Below are 18084 nucleotides of genomic sequence, written 5' to 3'. Positions count from 1 at the left end.
TCCCTCAGACCGCTGCCCCTTACTTCCAGCTCACACACACGCTCCCTCAGACCGCTGCCCCTTACTTCCAGCTCACAGACGCTCCCTCAGACCTCTGCCCCTTACTTCCAGCTTTCACAGACGCTCCCTCAGACCGCTGTCCCTTACTTCCAGCTCACACAGACGCTCCCTCAGACCGCTGCCCCTTACTTCCAGCTCACACAGACGCTCCCTCAGACCGCTGCCCCTTACTTCCAGCTCACACAGACGCTCCCTCAGACCTCTGCCCCTTACTTCCAGCTCACACAGATGCTCTCTCAGACTGCTGCCCCTTACTTCCAGCTCACACAGATTGCTCCCTCAGACCGCTGCCCCTTACTTCCAGCTCACACAGACGCTCCCTCAGACCGCTGCCCCTTACTTCCAGCTCACACAGACGCTCCCTCAGACCGCTGCCCCTTACTTCCAGCTCACAGACGCTCCCTCAGACCGCTGCCCCTTACTTCCAGCTCACACAGACGCTCCCTCGGACCGCTGCCCCTTACTTCCAGCTCACACAGACGCTCCCTCAGACCGCTGCCCCTTACTTCCAGCTCACACAGACGCTCCCTCAGACCTCTGCCCCTTACTTCCAGCTCACACAGACGCTCCCTCAGACCTCTGCCCCTTACTTCCAGCTCACACAGACGCTCCCTCAGACCTCTGCCCCTTACTTCCAGCTTACACAGACGCTCCCTCAGACCGCTGCCCCTTACTTCCAGCTCACACAGACGCTCCCTCAGACCGCTGCCCCTTACTTCCAGCGCACAGACGCTCCCTCAGACCGCTGCCCCTTACTTCCAGCTCACACAGACGCTCCCTCAGACCTCTGCCCCTTACTTCCAGCTCACACAGACGCTCCCTCAGAACGCTGCCCCTTACTTCCAGCTCACACAGACGCTCCCTCAGACCGCTGCCCCTTACTTCCAGCTCACAGACGCTCCCTCAGACCGCTGCCCCTTACTTCCAGCTCACACAGACGCTCCCTCAGACCGCTGCCCCTTACTTCCAGCTCACACAGACGCTCCCTCAGACCGCTGCCCCTTACTTCCAGCTCACACAGACGCTCCCTCAGACCGCTGCCCCTTACTTCCAGCTCACACAGACGCTCCCTCAGACCGCTGCCCCTTACTTCCAGCTCACACAGACGCTCCCTCAGACCGCTGCCCCTTACTTCCAGCTCACACAGACGCTCCCTCAGACCGCTGCCCCTTACATCCAGCTCACACAGACGCTCCCTCAGACCTCTGCCCCTTACTTCCAGCTCACACAGACGCTCCCTCAGACCGCTGCCCCTTACTTCCAGCTCACACAGACGCTCCCTCAGACCGCTGCCCCTTACTTCCAGCTCACACAGACGCTCCCTCAGACCTCTGCCCCTTACTTCCAGCTCACACAGACGCTCCCTCAGACCTCTGCCCCTTACTTCCAGCTCACACAGACGCTCCCTCAGACCGCTGCCCCTTACTTCCAGCTCACAGACGCTCCCTCAGACCTCTGCCCCTTACTTCCAGCTCACACAGACGCTCCCTCAGAACGCTGCCCCTTACTTCCAGCTCACACAGACGCTCCCTCAGACCGCTGCCCCTTACTTCCAGCTCACAGACGCTCCCTCAGACCGCTGCCCCTTACTTCCAGCTCACAGACGCTTCCTCAGACCGCTGCCCCTTACTTCCAGCTCACACAGACGCTCCCTCAGACCGCTGCCCCTTACTTCCAGCTCACACAGACGCTCCCTCAGACCGCTGCCCCTTACTTCCAGCTCACACAGACGCTCCCTCAGACCGCTGCCCCTTACTTCCAGCTCACACAGACGCTCCCTCAGACCTCTGCCCCTTACTTCCAGCTCACACAGACGCTCCCTCAGACCGCTGCCCCTTACTTCCAGCTCACACAGACGCTCCCTCAGACCTCTGCCCCTTACTTCCAGCTCACACAGACGCTCCCTCAGACCGCTGCCCCTTACTTCCAGCTCACACAGACGCTCCCTCAGACCGCTGCCCCTTACTTCCAGCTCACACAGACGCTCCCTCAGACCGCTGCCCCTTACTTCCAGCTCACACAGACGCTCCCTCAGACCGCTGCCCCTTACTTCCAGCTCACACAGACGCTCCCTCAGACCGCTGCCCCTTACTTCCAGCTCACAGACGCTCCCTCAGACCGCTGCCCCTTACTTCCAGCTCACACAGACGCTCCCTCAGACCGCTGCCCCTTACTTCCAGCTCACACAGACGCTCCCTCAGACCGCTGCCCCTTACTTCCAGCTCACACAGACGCTCCCTCAGACCGCTGCCCCTTACTTCCAGCTCACACAGACGCTCCCTCAGACCGCTGCCCCTTACTTCCAGCTCACACAGACGCTCCCTCAGACCGCTGCCCCTTACTTCCAGCTCACACAGACGCTCCCTCAGACCGCTGCCCCTTACATCCAGCTCACACAGACGCTCCCTCAGACCTCTGCCCCTTACTTCCAGCTCACACAGACGCTCCCTCAGACCGCTGCCCCTTACTTCCAGCTCACACAGACGCTCCCTCAGACCGCTGCCCCTTACTTCCAGCTCACACAGACGCTCCCTCAGACCGCTGCCCCTTACTTCCAGCTCACACAGACGCTCCCTCAGACCTCTGCCCCTTACTTCCAGCTCACACAGACGCTCCCTCAGACCTCTGCCCCTTACTTCCAGCTCACACAGACGCTCCCTCAGACCGCTGCCCCTTACTTCCAGCTCACAGACGCTCCCTCAGACCTCTGCCCCTTACTTCCAGCTCACACAGACGCTCCCTCAGAACGCTGCCCCTTACTTCCAGCTCACACAGACGCTCCCTCAGACCGCTGCCCCTTACTTCCAGCTCACAGACGCTCCCTCAGACCGCTGCCCCTTACTTCCAGCTCACAGACGCTTCCTCAGACCGCTGCCCCTTACTTCCAGCTCACACAGACGCTCCCTCAGACCGCTGCCCCTTACTTCCAGCTCACACAGACGCTCCCTCAGACCGCTGCCCCTTACTTCCAGCTCACACAGACGCTCCCTCAGACCGCTGCCCCTTACTTCCAGCTCACACAGACGCTCCCTCAGACCTCTGCCCCTTACTTCCAGCTCACACAGACGCTCCCTCAGACCGCTGCCCCTTACTTCCAGCTCACACAGACGCTCCCTCAGACCTCTGCCCCTTACTTCCAGCTCACACAGACGCTCCCTCAGACCGCTGCCCCTTACTTCCAGCTCACACAGACGCTCCCTCAGACCGCTGCCCCTTACTTCCAGCTCACACAGACGCTCCCTCAGACCGCTGCCCCTTACTTCCAGCTCACACAGACGCTCCCTCAGACCGCTGCCCCTTACTTCCAGCTCACACAGACGCTCCCTCAGACCGCTGCCCCTTACTTCCAGCTCACACAGACGCTCCCTCAGACCTCTGCCTCTTACTTCCAGCTCACACAGATGCTCCCTCAGACCGCTGCCCCTTACTTCCAGCTCACACAGACGCTCCCTCAGACCGCTGCCGCTTACTTCCAGCTCACACAGACGCTCCCTCAGACCGCTGCCCCTTCCTTCCAGCTCACACAGACGCTCCCTCAGACCGCTGCCCCTTACTTCCAGCTCACACAGACGCTCCCTCAGACCTCTGCCCCTTACTTCCAGCTCACACAGACGCTCCCTCAGACCGCTGCCCCTTACTTCCAGCTCACACAGACGTTCCCTCAGACCTCTGCCCCTTACTTCCAGCTCACACAGACGTTCCCTCAGACCTCTGCCCCTTACTTCCAGCTCACACAGACGCTACCTCAGACCGCTGCCCCTTACTTCCAGCTCACACAGACGCTCCCTCAGACCTCTGCCCCTTACTTCCAGCTCACACAGACGCTCCCTCAGACCGCTGCCCCTTACTTCCAGCTCACACAGACGCTCCCTCAGACCGCTGCCCCTTACTTCCAGCTCACACAGACGCTCCCTCAGACCGCTGCCCCTTACTTCCAGCTCACACAGACGCTCCCTCAGACCGCTGCCCCTTACTTCCAGCTCACACAGACGCTCCCTCAGACCGCTGCCCCTTACTTCCAGCTCACACAGACGCTCCCTCAGACCGCTGCCCCTTACTTCCAGCTCACACAGACGCTCCCTCAGACCGCTGCCCCTTACTTCCAGCTCACACAGACGCTCCCTCAGACCGCTGCCCCTTACTTCCAGCTCACACAGACGCTCCCTCAGACCGCTGCCCCTTACTTCCAGCTCACACAGACGCTCCCTCAGACCGCTGCCCCTTACTTCCAGCTCACACAGATGCTCCCTCAGACCGCTGCCTCTTACTTCCAGCTCACACAGACGCTCCCTCAGACCGCTGCCCCTTACTTCCAGCTCACACACACGCTCCCTCAGACCGCTGCCCCTTACTTCCAGATCACACAGACGCTCCCCGCAGGCGTGGAAATCACACGGTGAGAGAACGGGATTCCTAATGGTGAAACCATTCTTTTCCAGGGGAGTTTGCCGCTTTGATGATGCCAAAATGGTAACTCTTTCTTGTGCATCAGCAGGGAAGGGGTTAACACGAACACCCACATTCCTTGAAGCTGGAAGATTAGTGACGTTTACCCAAGTTAACAAAAGCAAAGAGTTACTCCCGGGAAAAGCCTGGCGTGGCCTGTGCCGGCCTTTATTCTAAGGCCTGTATTACGGTAAGCGCGCGCATGCGGGCGCCCGACGTTGCGTGCGCGTTTTGTGTTTACAGGCAAAGCTATGACGCGCACGCCTAAGAGGCGTAGCCATGATGTCACACGGGCAGGCCTCCCTGCGATTGGCTCACAGTGTCACGAGGCACCGCAGCCGCTCGAAAATACAAATTTCTTTGTATTTCCACCAAGCTACCGTGCGCGTCGGCAGTGGATACCCTGTCATAGCCAGACCGGTATCTTTCATTGCCGCGCGTCCGCGCTTAGTATGATACAAGACTAAGGCAGGGCGCTCAACTACAGTCCTTAAGACCCCCCAACAGGTCAGGTTTTCAGGATCTCTGCTTCAGCACAGGTGGCTGAATCAGAGGTTCTGTCTTTGACTGCACCTCCTGTGCTGAAGCAGGGATATCCTGAAAACCTGACCAGTTGGAGGTGCTTCAGGGCTTGAGACCCCTGTAGCCAAGGGACACACACACAAGCTCATTGCAGCCTGATTATATTCATCCCATGTTCACTAAACTCCGTTACGATAAACGCCAGGAACGAACGCATACCCACGCAGACACGGCGCCATTACAGCGAGACGGAAAGATATTTCCCAGATATCTCTCTCCGCTCAATTACAGAATTTCTTTTTGCATATAAAAGTGTTTTTGTTGTTTAATCTCACCTAAACCAGGGGTTCCCCTGAGCTCATCGGGGGTCTCCGACATCCAGGGGTTCCCCTGAGCTCATCGGGGGTCTCCGACATCCAGGAGTTCCCCTGAGCTCATCGGGGGTCTCCGACATCCAGGGGTTCCCCTGAGCTCATCGGGGGTCTCCGACATCCAGGGGTTCCCTTGAGCTCATCGGGGGTCTCCGACATCCAGGGGTTCCCCTGAGCTCATCGGGGGTCTCCGACATCCAGGGGTTCTCCTAAACTCATCGGGGGTCTCCGACATCCAGGGGTTCCCCTGAGCTCATTGGGGTCTCCGACATCCAGGGGTTCCCCTGAGAAAAACCCTACAAATATGGTGGTGCACTACAAAGACGGCTGCTTGGGGTCGCTAATAGAAAGCCATGATGTAACATTCCCCCGATCAGCGAGCCCCTACCCCTGCAGCCATATTGTTTACCCAGATTGCTTGGTGGACAACCGGTCCACCCTGGGCTGCCTGCTCTAGAACAGGAGGTCCTCCGACCTGGGATGACCACCCTGGGCTGCCTGCTCTAGAACACGGAGGTCCTCCGACCTGGGATGACCACCCTGGGCTGCCTGCTCTAGAACAAGGAGGTCCTCGGACCTGGCATGACCACCCTGGGCTGCGTGCTCTAGAACACGGAGGTCCTCCGACCTGGGATGACCACCCTGGGCTGCCTGCTCTAGAACAAGGAGGTCCTCGGACCTGGGATGACCACCCTGGGCTGCGTGCTCTAGAACACGGAGGTCCTCGGACCTGGGATGACCACCCTGGGCTGCCTGCTCTAGAACACGGAGGTCCTCTGACCTGGGATGACCACCCAGGGAGCTCCAGCGGGTGAAGTAAGAATTGTTTTATTTTTTTAACGCTTGTACATGGGACTGGAGATTTCACGCTGGGGAATTTTTTTGTGCAAGTTTCCAGAATCCAGCCCCCAGGGCGTGAAAATAAAGTATCATCTTCATTCTTTCCCACCAGCTCAGGTGTAGAAGAGCTAGCAGAACAAAGAGTCACTTCTTTGGCCCTAATTGTTTTATAAAGCAGAGAGAAATCGGTCCTTAAACCTCCCTGAGGGGCAGAGGATTGGCACGAAACGCGCCGAGTTTCTTCCCTCATCGTGAGGTTTGTGATATGCGAATACATTGATTTAATCTACAACCATCCGAGATTCCAGCCCTTTGTATGTGCTGAGCACCGCCATTTTCCTTCTATCCACGCGGCAGGAGCGCGCGTACAGACAGGGAACTTGTGATATTATGGTACACCATATGGTATACATCAGGGGCTGAAGGAGCGGCTCAGTGAGTAAAGACACGGACTGGCACTGAGTGTGAAGCAGGGGAACCTGGGAGAAGGAGCGGCTCAGTGAGTACAGACACTGACTGGCACGGAGTGTGAAGCAGGGGAACCTGGGAGAAGGAGCGGCTCAGTGAGTAAAGACACTGACTGGCACTGAGTGTGAAGCAGGGGGACCTGGGAGAAGGAGCGGCTCAGTGAGTAAAGACACTGACTGGCACTGAGTGTGAAGCAGGGGAACCTGGGAGAAGGAGCGGCTCAATGAGACACTGACTGGCACTGAGTGTGAAGCAGGGGAGCCTGGGAGAAGCAGCGGCTCAGTGAGTAACGACACTGACTGGCACTGAGTGTGAAGCAGGGGAACCTTGGAGAAGGAGCGGCTGAGTGAGTACAGACACTGACTGGCACTGAGTGTGAAGCCGGGGAACCTGGGAGAAGGAGCGGCTCAGTGAGTAAAGACACTGACTGGCACTGAGTGTGAAGCAGGGGAGCCTGGGAGAAGGAGCGGCTCAGTGAGTAAAGACACTGACTGACACGGAGTGTGAAGCAGGGGAACCTGGGAGAAGGAGCGGCTCAGTGAGTAAAGACACTGACTGGCACTGAGTGTGAAGCAGGGGAGCCTGGGAGAAGGAGCGGCTCAGTGAGTAAAGACACTGACTGGCACTGAGTGTGAAGCAGGGGAGCCTGGGAGAAGGAGCGGCTCAGTGAGTAAAGACACTGACTGACACTGAGTGTGAAGCAGGGGGACCTGGGAGAAGAAGCGGCTCAGTGAGACACTGACTGGCACTGAGTGTGAAGCAGGGGAACCTGGGAGAAGGAGCGACTCAGTGAGTACAGACACTGACTGGCACTGAGTGTGAAGCAGGGGAACCTGGGAGAAGGAGCGGCTCAGTGAGTAAAGACACTGATTGGCACTGAGTGTGAAGCAGGGGAACCTGGGAGAAGGAGCGGCTCAGTGAGTAAAGACACTGATTGGCACTGAGTGTGAAGCAGGGGGACCTGGGAGAAGAAGCGGCTCAGTGAGACACTGACTGGCACTGAGTGTGAAGCAGGGGAACCTGGGAGAAGGAGCGGCTCAGTGAGTAAAGACACTGACTGGCACTGAGTGTGAAGCAGGGGGACCTGGGAGAAGAAGCGGCTCAGTGAGACACTGACTGGCACTGAGTGTGAAGCAGGGGAACCTGGGAGAAGGAGCGACTCAGTGAGTACAGACACTGACTGGCACTGAGTGTGAGGCAGGGGAACCTGGGAGAAGGAGCGGCTCAGTGAGACACTGACTGGCACTGAGTGTGACGCAGGGGAACCTGGGAGAAGCAGCGGCTCAGTGAGTAAAGACACTGACTGGCACTGAGTGTGAAGCAGGGGAACCTGGGAGAAGCAGCGGGTCAGTGAGTAAAGACACTGACTGGCACTGAGTGTGAAGCAGGGGAGCCTGGGAGAAGGAGCGGCTCAGTGAGACACTGACTGGCACTGAGTGTGAAGCAGGAGAACCTGGGAGAAGGAGTGGCTCAGTGAGTAAAGACACTGACTGGCACTGAGTGTGAAGCAGGGAACCTGGGAGAAGGAGTGGCTCAGTGAGTAAAGACACTGACTGGCACTGAGTGTGAAGCAGGGGAGCCTGGGAGAAGGAGCGGCTCAGTGAGACACTGACTGGCACTGAGTGTGAGGCAGGGGAACCTGTGACCTCGAGAAAGTCACTTTATCTCCCGGTGCCTCAGGTACCAAAAACATAGATTGTAAGCTCCACGGGGCAGGGACCTGTGCCTGCAAAATGTCTCTGTAAAACAAGCAGCGCTGTACAAGAACATGCTATTAAATGAATGAAAGAAGTGACTGTGTTCATTGCTGCAGGGCCTGATATCTAGCAACTGGGCTGATCCCACCGGAGACCGGATCCCTTGCCAGGTATCCGGTTCTGGCCCTGTGTTTGTCCAGTACACACCACATGGTGAGCGACAACATACACATACTGTATAAGGACATTTACAGTAACTCACTGACAAATGGATAGATGACTGAGCCGGAGGCGCACGATGCAGGGAGTTAGAGAGCAGGGATTCTGTGTGCGAAAATCCGATTCTTCCTCTCCCCGATTTATGTTCCAGGGGAAATCCTCGGCCGGAGGCGCAGGGAAACTGGCCCGCGGGGGGAACCTGCTGCAGTGTATATGTAATCCGCTGGGTTTGGTTCCCCATTTCGTATGGAAGACCCCTCCTTAATCTTCCATGTGTTAGGGCTCCTTGTCCCTACAGTTTCTCCAGCACCGCATTACCTGCCATTTGGCAGTGACAGGGTTAAACGCGCCTGTCTGACCGTTAACTCCCTCTTCGCAGCGGAAGAGGCGTTACCCCGCGAGAAAGCCCCGCACTGCTCCCCTGTGTGATGCTTGAAGATTGTTTGCTGGGGATGATATAATCCGGGCTGGCGATTGTGAAATCCAGGTTTGTGTTGATTTAAATTCACGCAAAAACAGGTTCGGTTTGTTGTGCTCGTTAGAGCCGACGACGAGGGATTCATTAATTACATTCTGTGGGTCACACCCAGTAATGCAAGGCCAAGGCTTCGGGAATTGGAGACTTATTTAAACTGATTTCCCTGTACAGACTATAAAAAAAAAATTGTTCTTAAAAATATATATTTATAAGGAAACTCGCTGATTTATGTCGCGATGGAGCTTTTTCCAAATCCTGTTGTTGCATTCTGGAGAGATACTTTGTATCAGAGGGAAATTAAAACGTCCACTGCTGTGCACACACACTAAGAACACACATGTTGCTACGGTAACAGCCGGTACCAATGAAAAAAAACAAGAAATAAAACTCAGCAAAAAGATGAAAAGCCAGAAAAAGATCAGCACACAAAGTCACAACGTTTGTTTTGGGTCTTTTTCTGTGTTTATGGCACAGTCCAATTTAGCAGAATGACGTTACAGGAGCGAGCGTCCCAACGTGGTCAGAAGAAAGAAGTAAGGTGATTTTGACAAGAAAAGAATAATTTGTGGATCCACTAAGTGGGAAGGCACCTTTATAGTTACAAACCCATCCAGTCACTTTCCACGCAGATTTCTGGCGCCCAGATTTAGGAGAGGAGTGAGAAATGCAGCGCAGGGCGCCCCCGGGATTATTACCTTGTTATATCTCATCTCTCGGATTCGTTTCTGTGACCCTCACAGAGATGAAGATGAGGATGAGGAGGAGGTCCACCTCGTATCACTGAAGTGCGCAATTCCCCGTCATTAAGGGTATGAAAGTATTTCCGTCTGAGAACGCAGGCAGCCAGCACAAAATAGGCAATTAAACATGTCACTTCCCCTACTTCCCGTGGCTGGGAAGGACTGCTCGAGTTCTCTGTGTACACGAATGCAGGAAGCCCAAGCAAGCTTCACTCCGGCCACTGCTGTGAAATCATTTGCCCTCTCCCTCACCCATAGCCCGAGATTGTGTCAGGTACCAGGCGATTGCTACAGCACTTACACCTCTAATACAGAGCGGTGATGAATTAGTATTTTGTATCTTTGTCACAAGGCTGATGTTACCTCAGGGCGTGTGTGTGTAACGCTGTGCTAATTACACTACGTTGTTGTGCTAGATTGTGTTATTGTGCAACAACGTTTAAAGCAAATCACAATCACGCCAACGAACAGATACAGACCATCGCCTTGTCTAAAAGCGTTACATTAACTATATACCCCCATAAAACAGGGACCCGCGCCCCATCTCCTAACTCGCCTGTGTCTTGGCATACTAATACCCTCTCTCTGCCAGAGCGGGGATACTGCGCTGATAGACACCCAGAACAGGGAAGGTTTTAAATACTCCAGGAAATCGCAAGCTACAGAGTAATAAAATGTACAGATTGAGCCAACGGTACTGCAACCGCTGCAGCGCTGCCACACCCCCACGGGAGCGCGCCACAGAACGTGCACCACGCACCAGCGGGAGAACGGGGTGAGATTACCCTGCCACACCCCCCACGGGAGCACTGCCACAGAACGTGCACCACGCACCAGAGGGAGAACGGGGTGAGATTACCCTGCCACATCCCCCACGAGAGCACGTGGCAGGTGCAATAACCCTGGCTACATCTGTACTGCAAGATCCCGGCGCTGGATACGTGGCCCGATGCTTTTCAGTGATTTGGTAAAATGCTGACACGCGGTTTTGCGACATGATGCAGATCAAAATAATAACATCTCTGCCAAAGTGGAAATGGGACGTTCCCGGGACACACCCGTCTGCTGAGATCATCTCTAATGCCATCTCCTTTGCTTCTCCGTGGCTGTCTTGTGACCTCGTGCTTCAGCACCCGCTTCACCTCGCGCTTCAGCACCCGCTTCACCTCGTGCTTCAGCACCCGCTTCACCTCGCGCTTCAGCACCCGCTTCACCTCGTGCTTCAGCACCCGCTTCACCTCGCGCTTCAGCACGCGCTTCACCTCGTGCTTCAGCACCCGCTTCACCTCGGACCTCGCGCTTCAGCACCCGCTTCACCTCGTGCTTCAGCACCCGCTTCACCTCGCGCTTCAGCACCCGCTTCACCTCGCGCTTCAGCACCCGCTTCACCTCGTGCTTCAGCACCCGCTTCACCTCGCGCAGCACGCGCTTCAGCACCCGCTTCACCTCGCGCTTCAGCACCCGCTTCACCTCGCGCTTCAGCACCCGCTTCACCTCGTGCTTCAGCACCCGCTTCACCTCGTGCTTCAGCACCCGCTTCACCTCGTGCTTCAGCACCCGCTTCACCTCGCGCTTCAGCACCCGCTTCACCTCGCGCAGCACGCGCTTCACCTCGTGCTTCAGCACCCGCTTCACCTCGTGCTTCAGCACCCGCTTCACCTCGTGCTTCAGCACCCGCTTCACCTCGTGCTTCAGCACCCGCTTCACCTCGCGCTTCAGCACCCGCTTCACCTCGCGCAGCACGCGCTTCAGCACCCGCTTCACCTCGCGCTTCAGCACCCGCTTCACCTCGTGCTTCAGCACCCGCTTCACCTCGTGCTTCAGCACCCGCTTCACCTCGTGCTTCAGCACCCGCTTCACCTCGCGCTTCAGCACCCGCTTCACCTCGCGCAGCACCCGCTTCACCTCGTGCTTCAGCACCCGCTTCACCTCGCGCTTCAGCACCCGCTTCACCTCGCGCTTCAGCACCCGCTTCACCTCGCGCTTCAGCACCCGCTTCACCTCGCGCTTCAGCACCCGCTTCACCTCGCGCTTCAGCACCCGCTTCACCTCGTGCTTCAGCACCCGCTTCACCTCGTGCTTCAGCACCCGCTTCACCTCGCGCTTCAGCACCCGCTTCACCTCGCGCTTCAGCACCCGCTTCACCTCGTGCTTCAGCACCCGCTTCACCTCGTGCTTCAGCACCCGCTTCACCTCGTGCTTCAGCACCCGCTTCACCTCGCGCTTCAGCACCCGCTTCACCTCGCGCTTCAGCACCCGCTTCACCTCGCGCTTCAGCACCCGCTTCACCTCGTGCTTCAGCACCCGCTTCACCTCGTGCTTCAGCACCCGCTTCACCTCGCGCTTCAGCACCCGCTTCACCTCGCGCTTCAGCACCCGCTTCACCTCGTGCTTCAGCACCCGCTTCACCTCGCGCTTCAGCACCCGCTTCACCTCGCGCTTCAGCACCCGCTTCACCTCGCGCTTCAGCACGCGCTTCACCTCGCGCAGCACGCGCTTCACCTCGCGCAGCACGCGCTTCACCTCGCGCAGCACGCGCTTCACCTCGCGCAGCACGCGCTTCACCAAACGTAGCATGACCTTGCGTAACACGAGCTTGACCTTGCGTAACACGAGCTTGACCTTGTGTAACACGAGCTTGACCTTGCGTAACACGAGCTTGACCTTGCGTAACACGAGCTTGACCTTGCGTAACACGAGCTTGACCTTGCGTAACACGAGCTTGACCTTGCGTAACACGAGCTTGACCTTGCGTAACACGAGCTTGACCTTGCGTAACACGAGCTTGACCTTGCGTAACACGAGCTTGACCTTGCGTAACACGAGCTTGACCTTGCGTAACACGAGATTTTTCACAACTTCTGTCCTGTCCAGAAATGCCATTTCCCCGCGGCCCAAACGCTGCTAGTTGCCCTGTGCTCAGCGCTTATAAAGCATTTCTTACTAAATGTACATCGGTGCCTGTTTGAAAAAAAATGCCCCAAAATGTATTGTAGTTTAATGTCTCTCTGGCAGAGGAACGCACCAGAAGTACGCGCCACCCCGGTGTGGCAGCGCCGGGCCAAAAAATTACTTGGAAATTGTGATTGCTACAAAGGAGCCGTGTATGTAAAACACCGTATCACACGGAGATAAACGACCGGCACAAACCTTGTATTGAAAAACACATCACCATTTTTTCTGCGATGGTAAATATAAATATCTATAGGCAAATATATAAATAGGGTTCTACTTCTATTCACCAGGCACAATGATAAATGCACTGATAAAGACTTTGCTGCTTTGTGAACAGATCATGTTTCTATTTCGGGGTAACAGACGACTCGTGACATATATAATGTACAGTAACTATGTATTTGTAACCATGTATTTGTCATTATAACGCCTCTGTGCCCAGGACATACCTGAACACGAGAGGTAACTCTCACTGTATCACTTCCTGGTAACACATTTTATAAATAAACACATTTCAGCTTGTGTTGATGCCTAGTTGTGTGTAATGTTTGTGCCATAGGGCGCCGTGTGTTTTCTGTAGTATTCTGCATGGAAACAAAGCCTTTTTTGGTGAATTCACCTGGTCGGCACAACGCAGAAAATACTCCCGTTATTACATCACGAAGCGAGCCGGACTCGCACAGTGAGAGCGAGCGAGATAATATTCCGCGTGCGCTTACCTTGTCATCCTGCGTGGGATCATTGTCAAAGATCTTCATTGGTGGAGGGAGTGGGGTGTGGGACTCATCGTCTTGCTCTTCATCCCATCCCTTCTTCCCCTTCTGAAACAAAACAAACATTCACTTTGATGCCGGAGCCCTGGCCCTGCCTCCATGGGACAGTCCCCTCTCCGGCGAGCGGATCGCTGGTCTCATGGAGATGCCGGAGCCCTGGCCCTGCCTCCATGGGACAGTCCCCTCTCCGGCGAGCGGATCGCTGGTCTCATGGAGATGCCGGAGCCCTGGCCTGCCTCCATGTGACAGTCCCCTCTCCGGCGAGCGGATCGCTGGTCTCATGGAGATGCCGGAGCCCTGGCCCTGCCTCCATGTGACGGTCCCCTCTCCGGCGAGCGGATCGCTGGTCTCATGGAGATGCCGGAGCCCTGGCCCTGCCTCCATGTGACGGTCCCCTCTCCGGCGAGCGGATCGCTGGTCTCATGGAGATGCCGGAGCCCTGGCCCTGCCTCCATGTGACGGTCCCCTCTCCGGCGAGCGGATCGCTGGTCTCATGGAGATGCCGGAGCCCTGGCCCTGCCTCCATGGGACAGTCCCCTCTCCGGCGAGCGGATCGCTGGTCTCATGGAGATGCCGGAGCCCTGGCCCTGCCTCCATGTGACGGTCCCCTCTCCGGCGAGCGGATCGCTGGTCTCATGGAGATGCCGGAGCCCTGGCCCTGCCTCCATGCGACGGTCCCCTCTCCGGCGAGTGGATCGCTGGTCTCATGGAGATGCCGGAGCCCTGGCCCTGCCTCCATGGGACAGTCCCCTCTCCGGAGAGCGGATCGCTGGTCTCATGGAGATGCCGGAGCCCTGGCCCTGCCTCCATGTGACGGTCCCCTCTCCGGCGAGCGGATCGCTGGTCTCATGGAGATGCCGTGGCACGGAGGACTCGCACATGTGGATGAGGACGTTTTGCTGTGACCAAGTAGGAGCCGGTGTGTTTGGACACTCAGATGCCGACCATTTCGCCAATAATGTTAGTAAACTTAAAGGGGTTTAGCAGAAAGGGTAAGGGGTTAAGGATGGGGGTTTTAGGGTAAGGGGTTAAGGATGGGGGTTTTAGGGTAAGGGGTTAAGGATGGGGGTTTTAGGGTAAGGGGTTAAGGATGGGGGTTCTAGGGTAAGGGTAGGGGTTAAGGATTGGGGTTTTAGAGTTAGGATACAAGTTTTAGGGTAAGGGTAGGGGGTTAAGGATAGGGGCATAAGGGTTAAGGATAGGGGCGTTAGGGTAAGGGTAGTGGGTTTAAGGATGGGGTTTTTAGGGATACGGGAAGAGGGTTAAGGATATGTGCTTTAGGGTACGGGTAGGGGGTTAAGGATAGGGGTTTTAGGGTAAGAGGGGGCTTAAGTATGGGGGCTTTAGGGGTACGGGGTAAGAATGGGGGCTTTAGAGTAAGGGTAGGGGATTAAGGATAGGGGTTTTAGGGTAATGGTAGGGGGTTAAGGATGGGGGTTTTAGGGTAAGGGTAGGGGTTAAAGATGGAGGTTTTAGGGGTACAGGTAGGGGGTTAAGGATGGGGGTTTTAGGGTAAGTGTTCGGTTTTTGGGGCAGGGAATTAGGGTAAGGAGCTTAGGGTTTTTAGGGTATGGGGTAGTGTTAGGGGTTAAGATGTGGGGTATTTAGGGCACGGTCAGGGGCTTACCTTGACGGCAAAACAGCCTACGGAGAGATTTTGTGACGGCGAGGTGAGTAGCGGCTAAATGCCGACGGCGACTTGGTCGCGGCAAAACGTCCATCGTAACACAATGACACCACTCGGGTCCCTAATGTACTGCAGGGGGCTCAACTACAGTCCTCAAACCCCCCCCCCCCAAACAGGTCACATATCAAGGATATCCCAGCTTCAGCACAGGTGGCTCAATTAGTCCCAGCTTCAGCACAGGTGTCTCAACCAGTGGCTCAGTCGAAGATTGAGCTATCTGTGCTGAAACAGGGATATCCGGAAAAGCTGACCTATTGGGGGGGGGGGGGTGTTAGAGCACCCCTGTTGCACTCTACAGTGATAAGTAGTTTAAAATACTACTGAAGTCCATGCGATAACCTCCTGATCGGCACTATTGCAGTTTAATGAATAGCCCACATTTTATTTAAGAAAATGGCACAAAGTTTCTGCAGAGTGTAACCCGCTTGCCCTCTAACCAGCGTTTAAAGTGGTAATCCCGCCCAGGGTAGGAACCAGAAGGGCCCCAGAGCTGCGCCGCGCATTCTCCGGCCGGAGCGGGGGCTCCCCACGTCCCAATAAAGTTCCCATAGTTAATCCCTGCTTCCCAAACCCCCGCAACCCGCAGTCTAACTGGAAGACGCAACAGATGATATTGGCGCTTCCTGTTGGACTGCGAGATGTGGGAGATTTACCGAAACGCCGGCACCTTCAGTGCCACCACCCCGGGGATCTGCGTCACTGTGCGGCTCTGCAGAATATTCCAGCTTCCTTTAAATAAATGCAATAATATAATAATCAGCGTTCCTCCTCTCTCCTCTCCCGGGCTTTGCCGATAGGTAATGTTGGCATTAACCGCTGCATGTTTTATTGGGTTGTTTGTTCCCCTTGGTTTGTTTGCTATTGTAAATTCTGGAAGCCGGTACACATCACCTGCCCGCCTCCCTTTATAGAGTTTGCTGCGGGTAAAAGGATCGGCCGTACATACGGAAAACAAAGAACAATTCCTGCGCTCCTACTAATTGGGCTAAAATATACCAGTGAAGTGACGTTTATATTTAGGACCTAAGTCTGTGTAACGAAGGAGGCATTTGGTTGCATCTTTTGACCAAAACATGATTTAAGCCGCCGACCTCGTCACGGTAACCTCCGTTTAGGGCATTCTCACACATTTCCCAAAGTGTAGTCCATGGGACAATAAGAAATGACATATTCAGCGCCGGTACCTGATAAGCTTGGTCCCCTGCAGACGCACTTACTAGTATTCCCTCCTACTGTCTCTGTACGTTCTCCCTACCTACCAATTAGATTGTAAGCTCCTCGGAGCAGGGACTCCTCTTCCTTAATGTTACTTTTACAGTATGTCTGAAGCACTTATTCCCATGATCTGTTATTTATATTTATTATTTATATGACATGTATTACTACTGTGAAGCGCTATGTACATTTTATGGCACTATACAAATAAAGACATACAATACATACATACATACATACATACATACAATACATACATACATACAATACATACATACATACATACATACATACATACAATACATACATACATACAATACATACATACATACAATACATACATACATACATACATACAATACATACAATACATACATACAATACATACATACATACATACATACATACATACATACACACACATACATACAATACATACATACATACATACATACATACATACAATACATACATACAATACATACATACATACATACATACATACACACACACATACACACACACATACATACATACATACAATACATACAATACATACATACATACATACAATACATACAATACATACATACAATACATACATACATACATACATACAATACATACATACATACAATACATACATACATACATACATACACACACACACACACATACATACATACAATACATACATACATACATACAATACATACATACATACATACATACACACACACACACACACACACACACACACACACACACACACACACATACATACATACATACATACATACATACATACATACATACATAAACGGAGGTTACCGGGACGAGGTTGGCGGTTTGAATTATGTTTTGGACAAAAGATGCTACCAAATGTCTCCTTTGTTACACAGACTTAGGTCTCAGCCTGGGTGAAAGCGGCGCATGCGTGCGCTCGTGCTCAGCTCCATTAACCAAATCGCGACAATGTGTTGGTCCAGAGTGCGCCACAGCCCCCGACGCGCCCCCCCCCATGTGCGCAACAACAAATCCCAAATGGTCAGGAAATTGCCAGGCCTCGTCCGGGGCGAGAGCGCTTTTGCTCGGCCACGAGACGTCAGGCGCTGAATAAGCAGAGGCGACTCCTGGCCATTTGAAATAAGTTGTTGCGCGGAGGGGGGAGGGGGGGGGGGCGTGTCCGTGTTCGCCCTCATTGGGCAAACCGCTCACGTGACGCGCCATCATGCTACAAATTCAAAGATCTTGGTCTCTTTAAGCAGCTCTCCGCGGAGCAGCACATTGTCGCGTCACGCGGGGCGCGGCGTCAGGTTCTAAATGTGAACATTTCACTGGTATATTTTAGTAGGAGCGCAGGAATTATTCTCTTGTTTCTCTATTGTAAATTTTGCCTACAAAACCCACTGATAATGAACCGTTTTAGTGCCTGGGTGGGGGGGGGGGGGGCTAACAATGCGTGGCAGTGAAAGGGTTCATGACATGGATTACTGTCACCCCTCCTGTGTCAGTACAATGACCCATGTCACCCCTCCCGTGCCAGTACAATGACCCATGTCACCCCTACTGTGCCAGTAAAATGACCCATGTCACCCCTCCTGTGTCAGTAC

General features: G+C 54.7%; 1 protein-coding gene across 1 annotated transcript in view; it reads right to left on the bottom strand.

Annotated features, from left to right (window-relative positions):
* LOC142500019 (kalirin-like) overlaps positions 1-18084 on the bottom strand; it is a 297527-nt gene that overhangs the window by 94874 nt on the left and 184569 nt on the right. Inside the window, exon 6 of the mRNA XM_075610076.1 lies at positions 13516-13617. Within this exon, the coding sequence (XP_075466191.1) occupies positions 13516-13617 (102 nt within the window). The remainder of the gene's footprint in view (positions 1-13515; positions 13618-18084) is intronic.

This window comes from Ascaphus truei, chromosome 7 (genome assembly GCF_040206685.1).
Source record: "Ascaphus truei isolate aAscTru1 chromosome 7, aAscTru1.hap1, whole genome shotgun sequence".
Lineage (NCBI taxonomy): Eukaryota > Metazoa > Chordata > Amphibia > Anura > Ascaphidae > Ascaphus > Ascaphus truei.
Note: the sequence above shows the minus strand (reverse complement) of the source record. Positions and strands in the feature narration are given on the sequence as shown.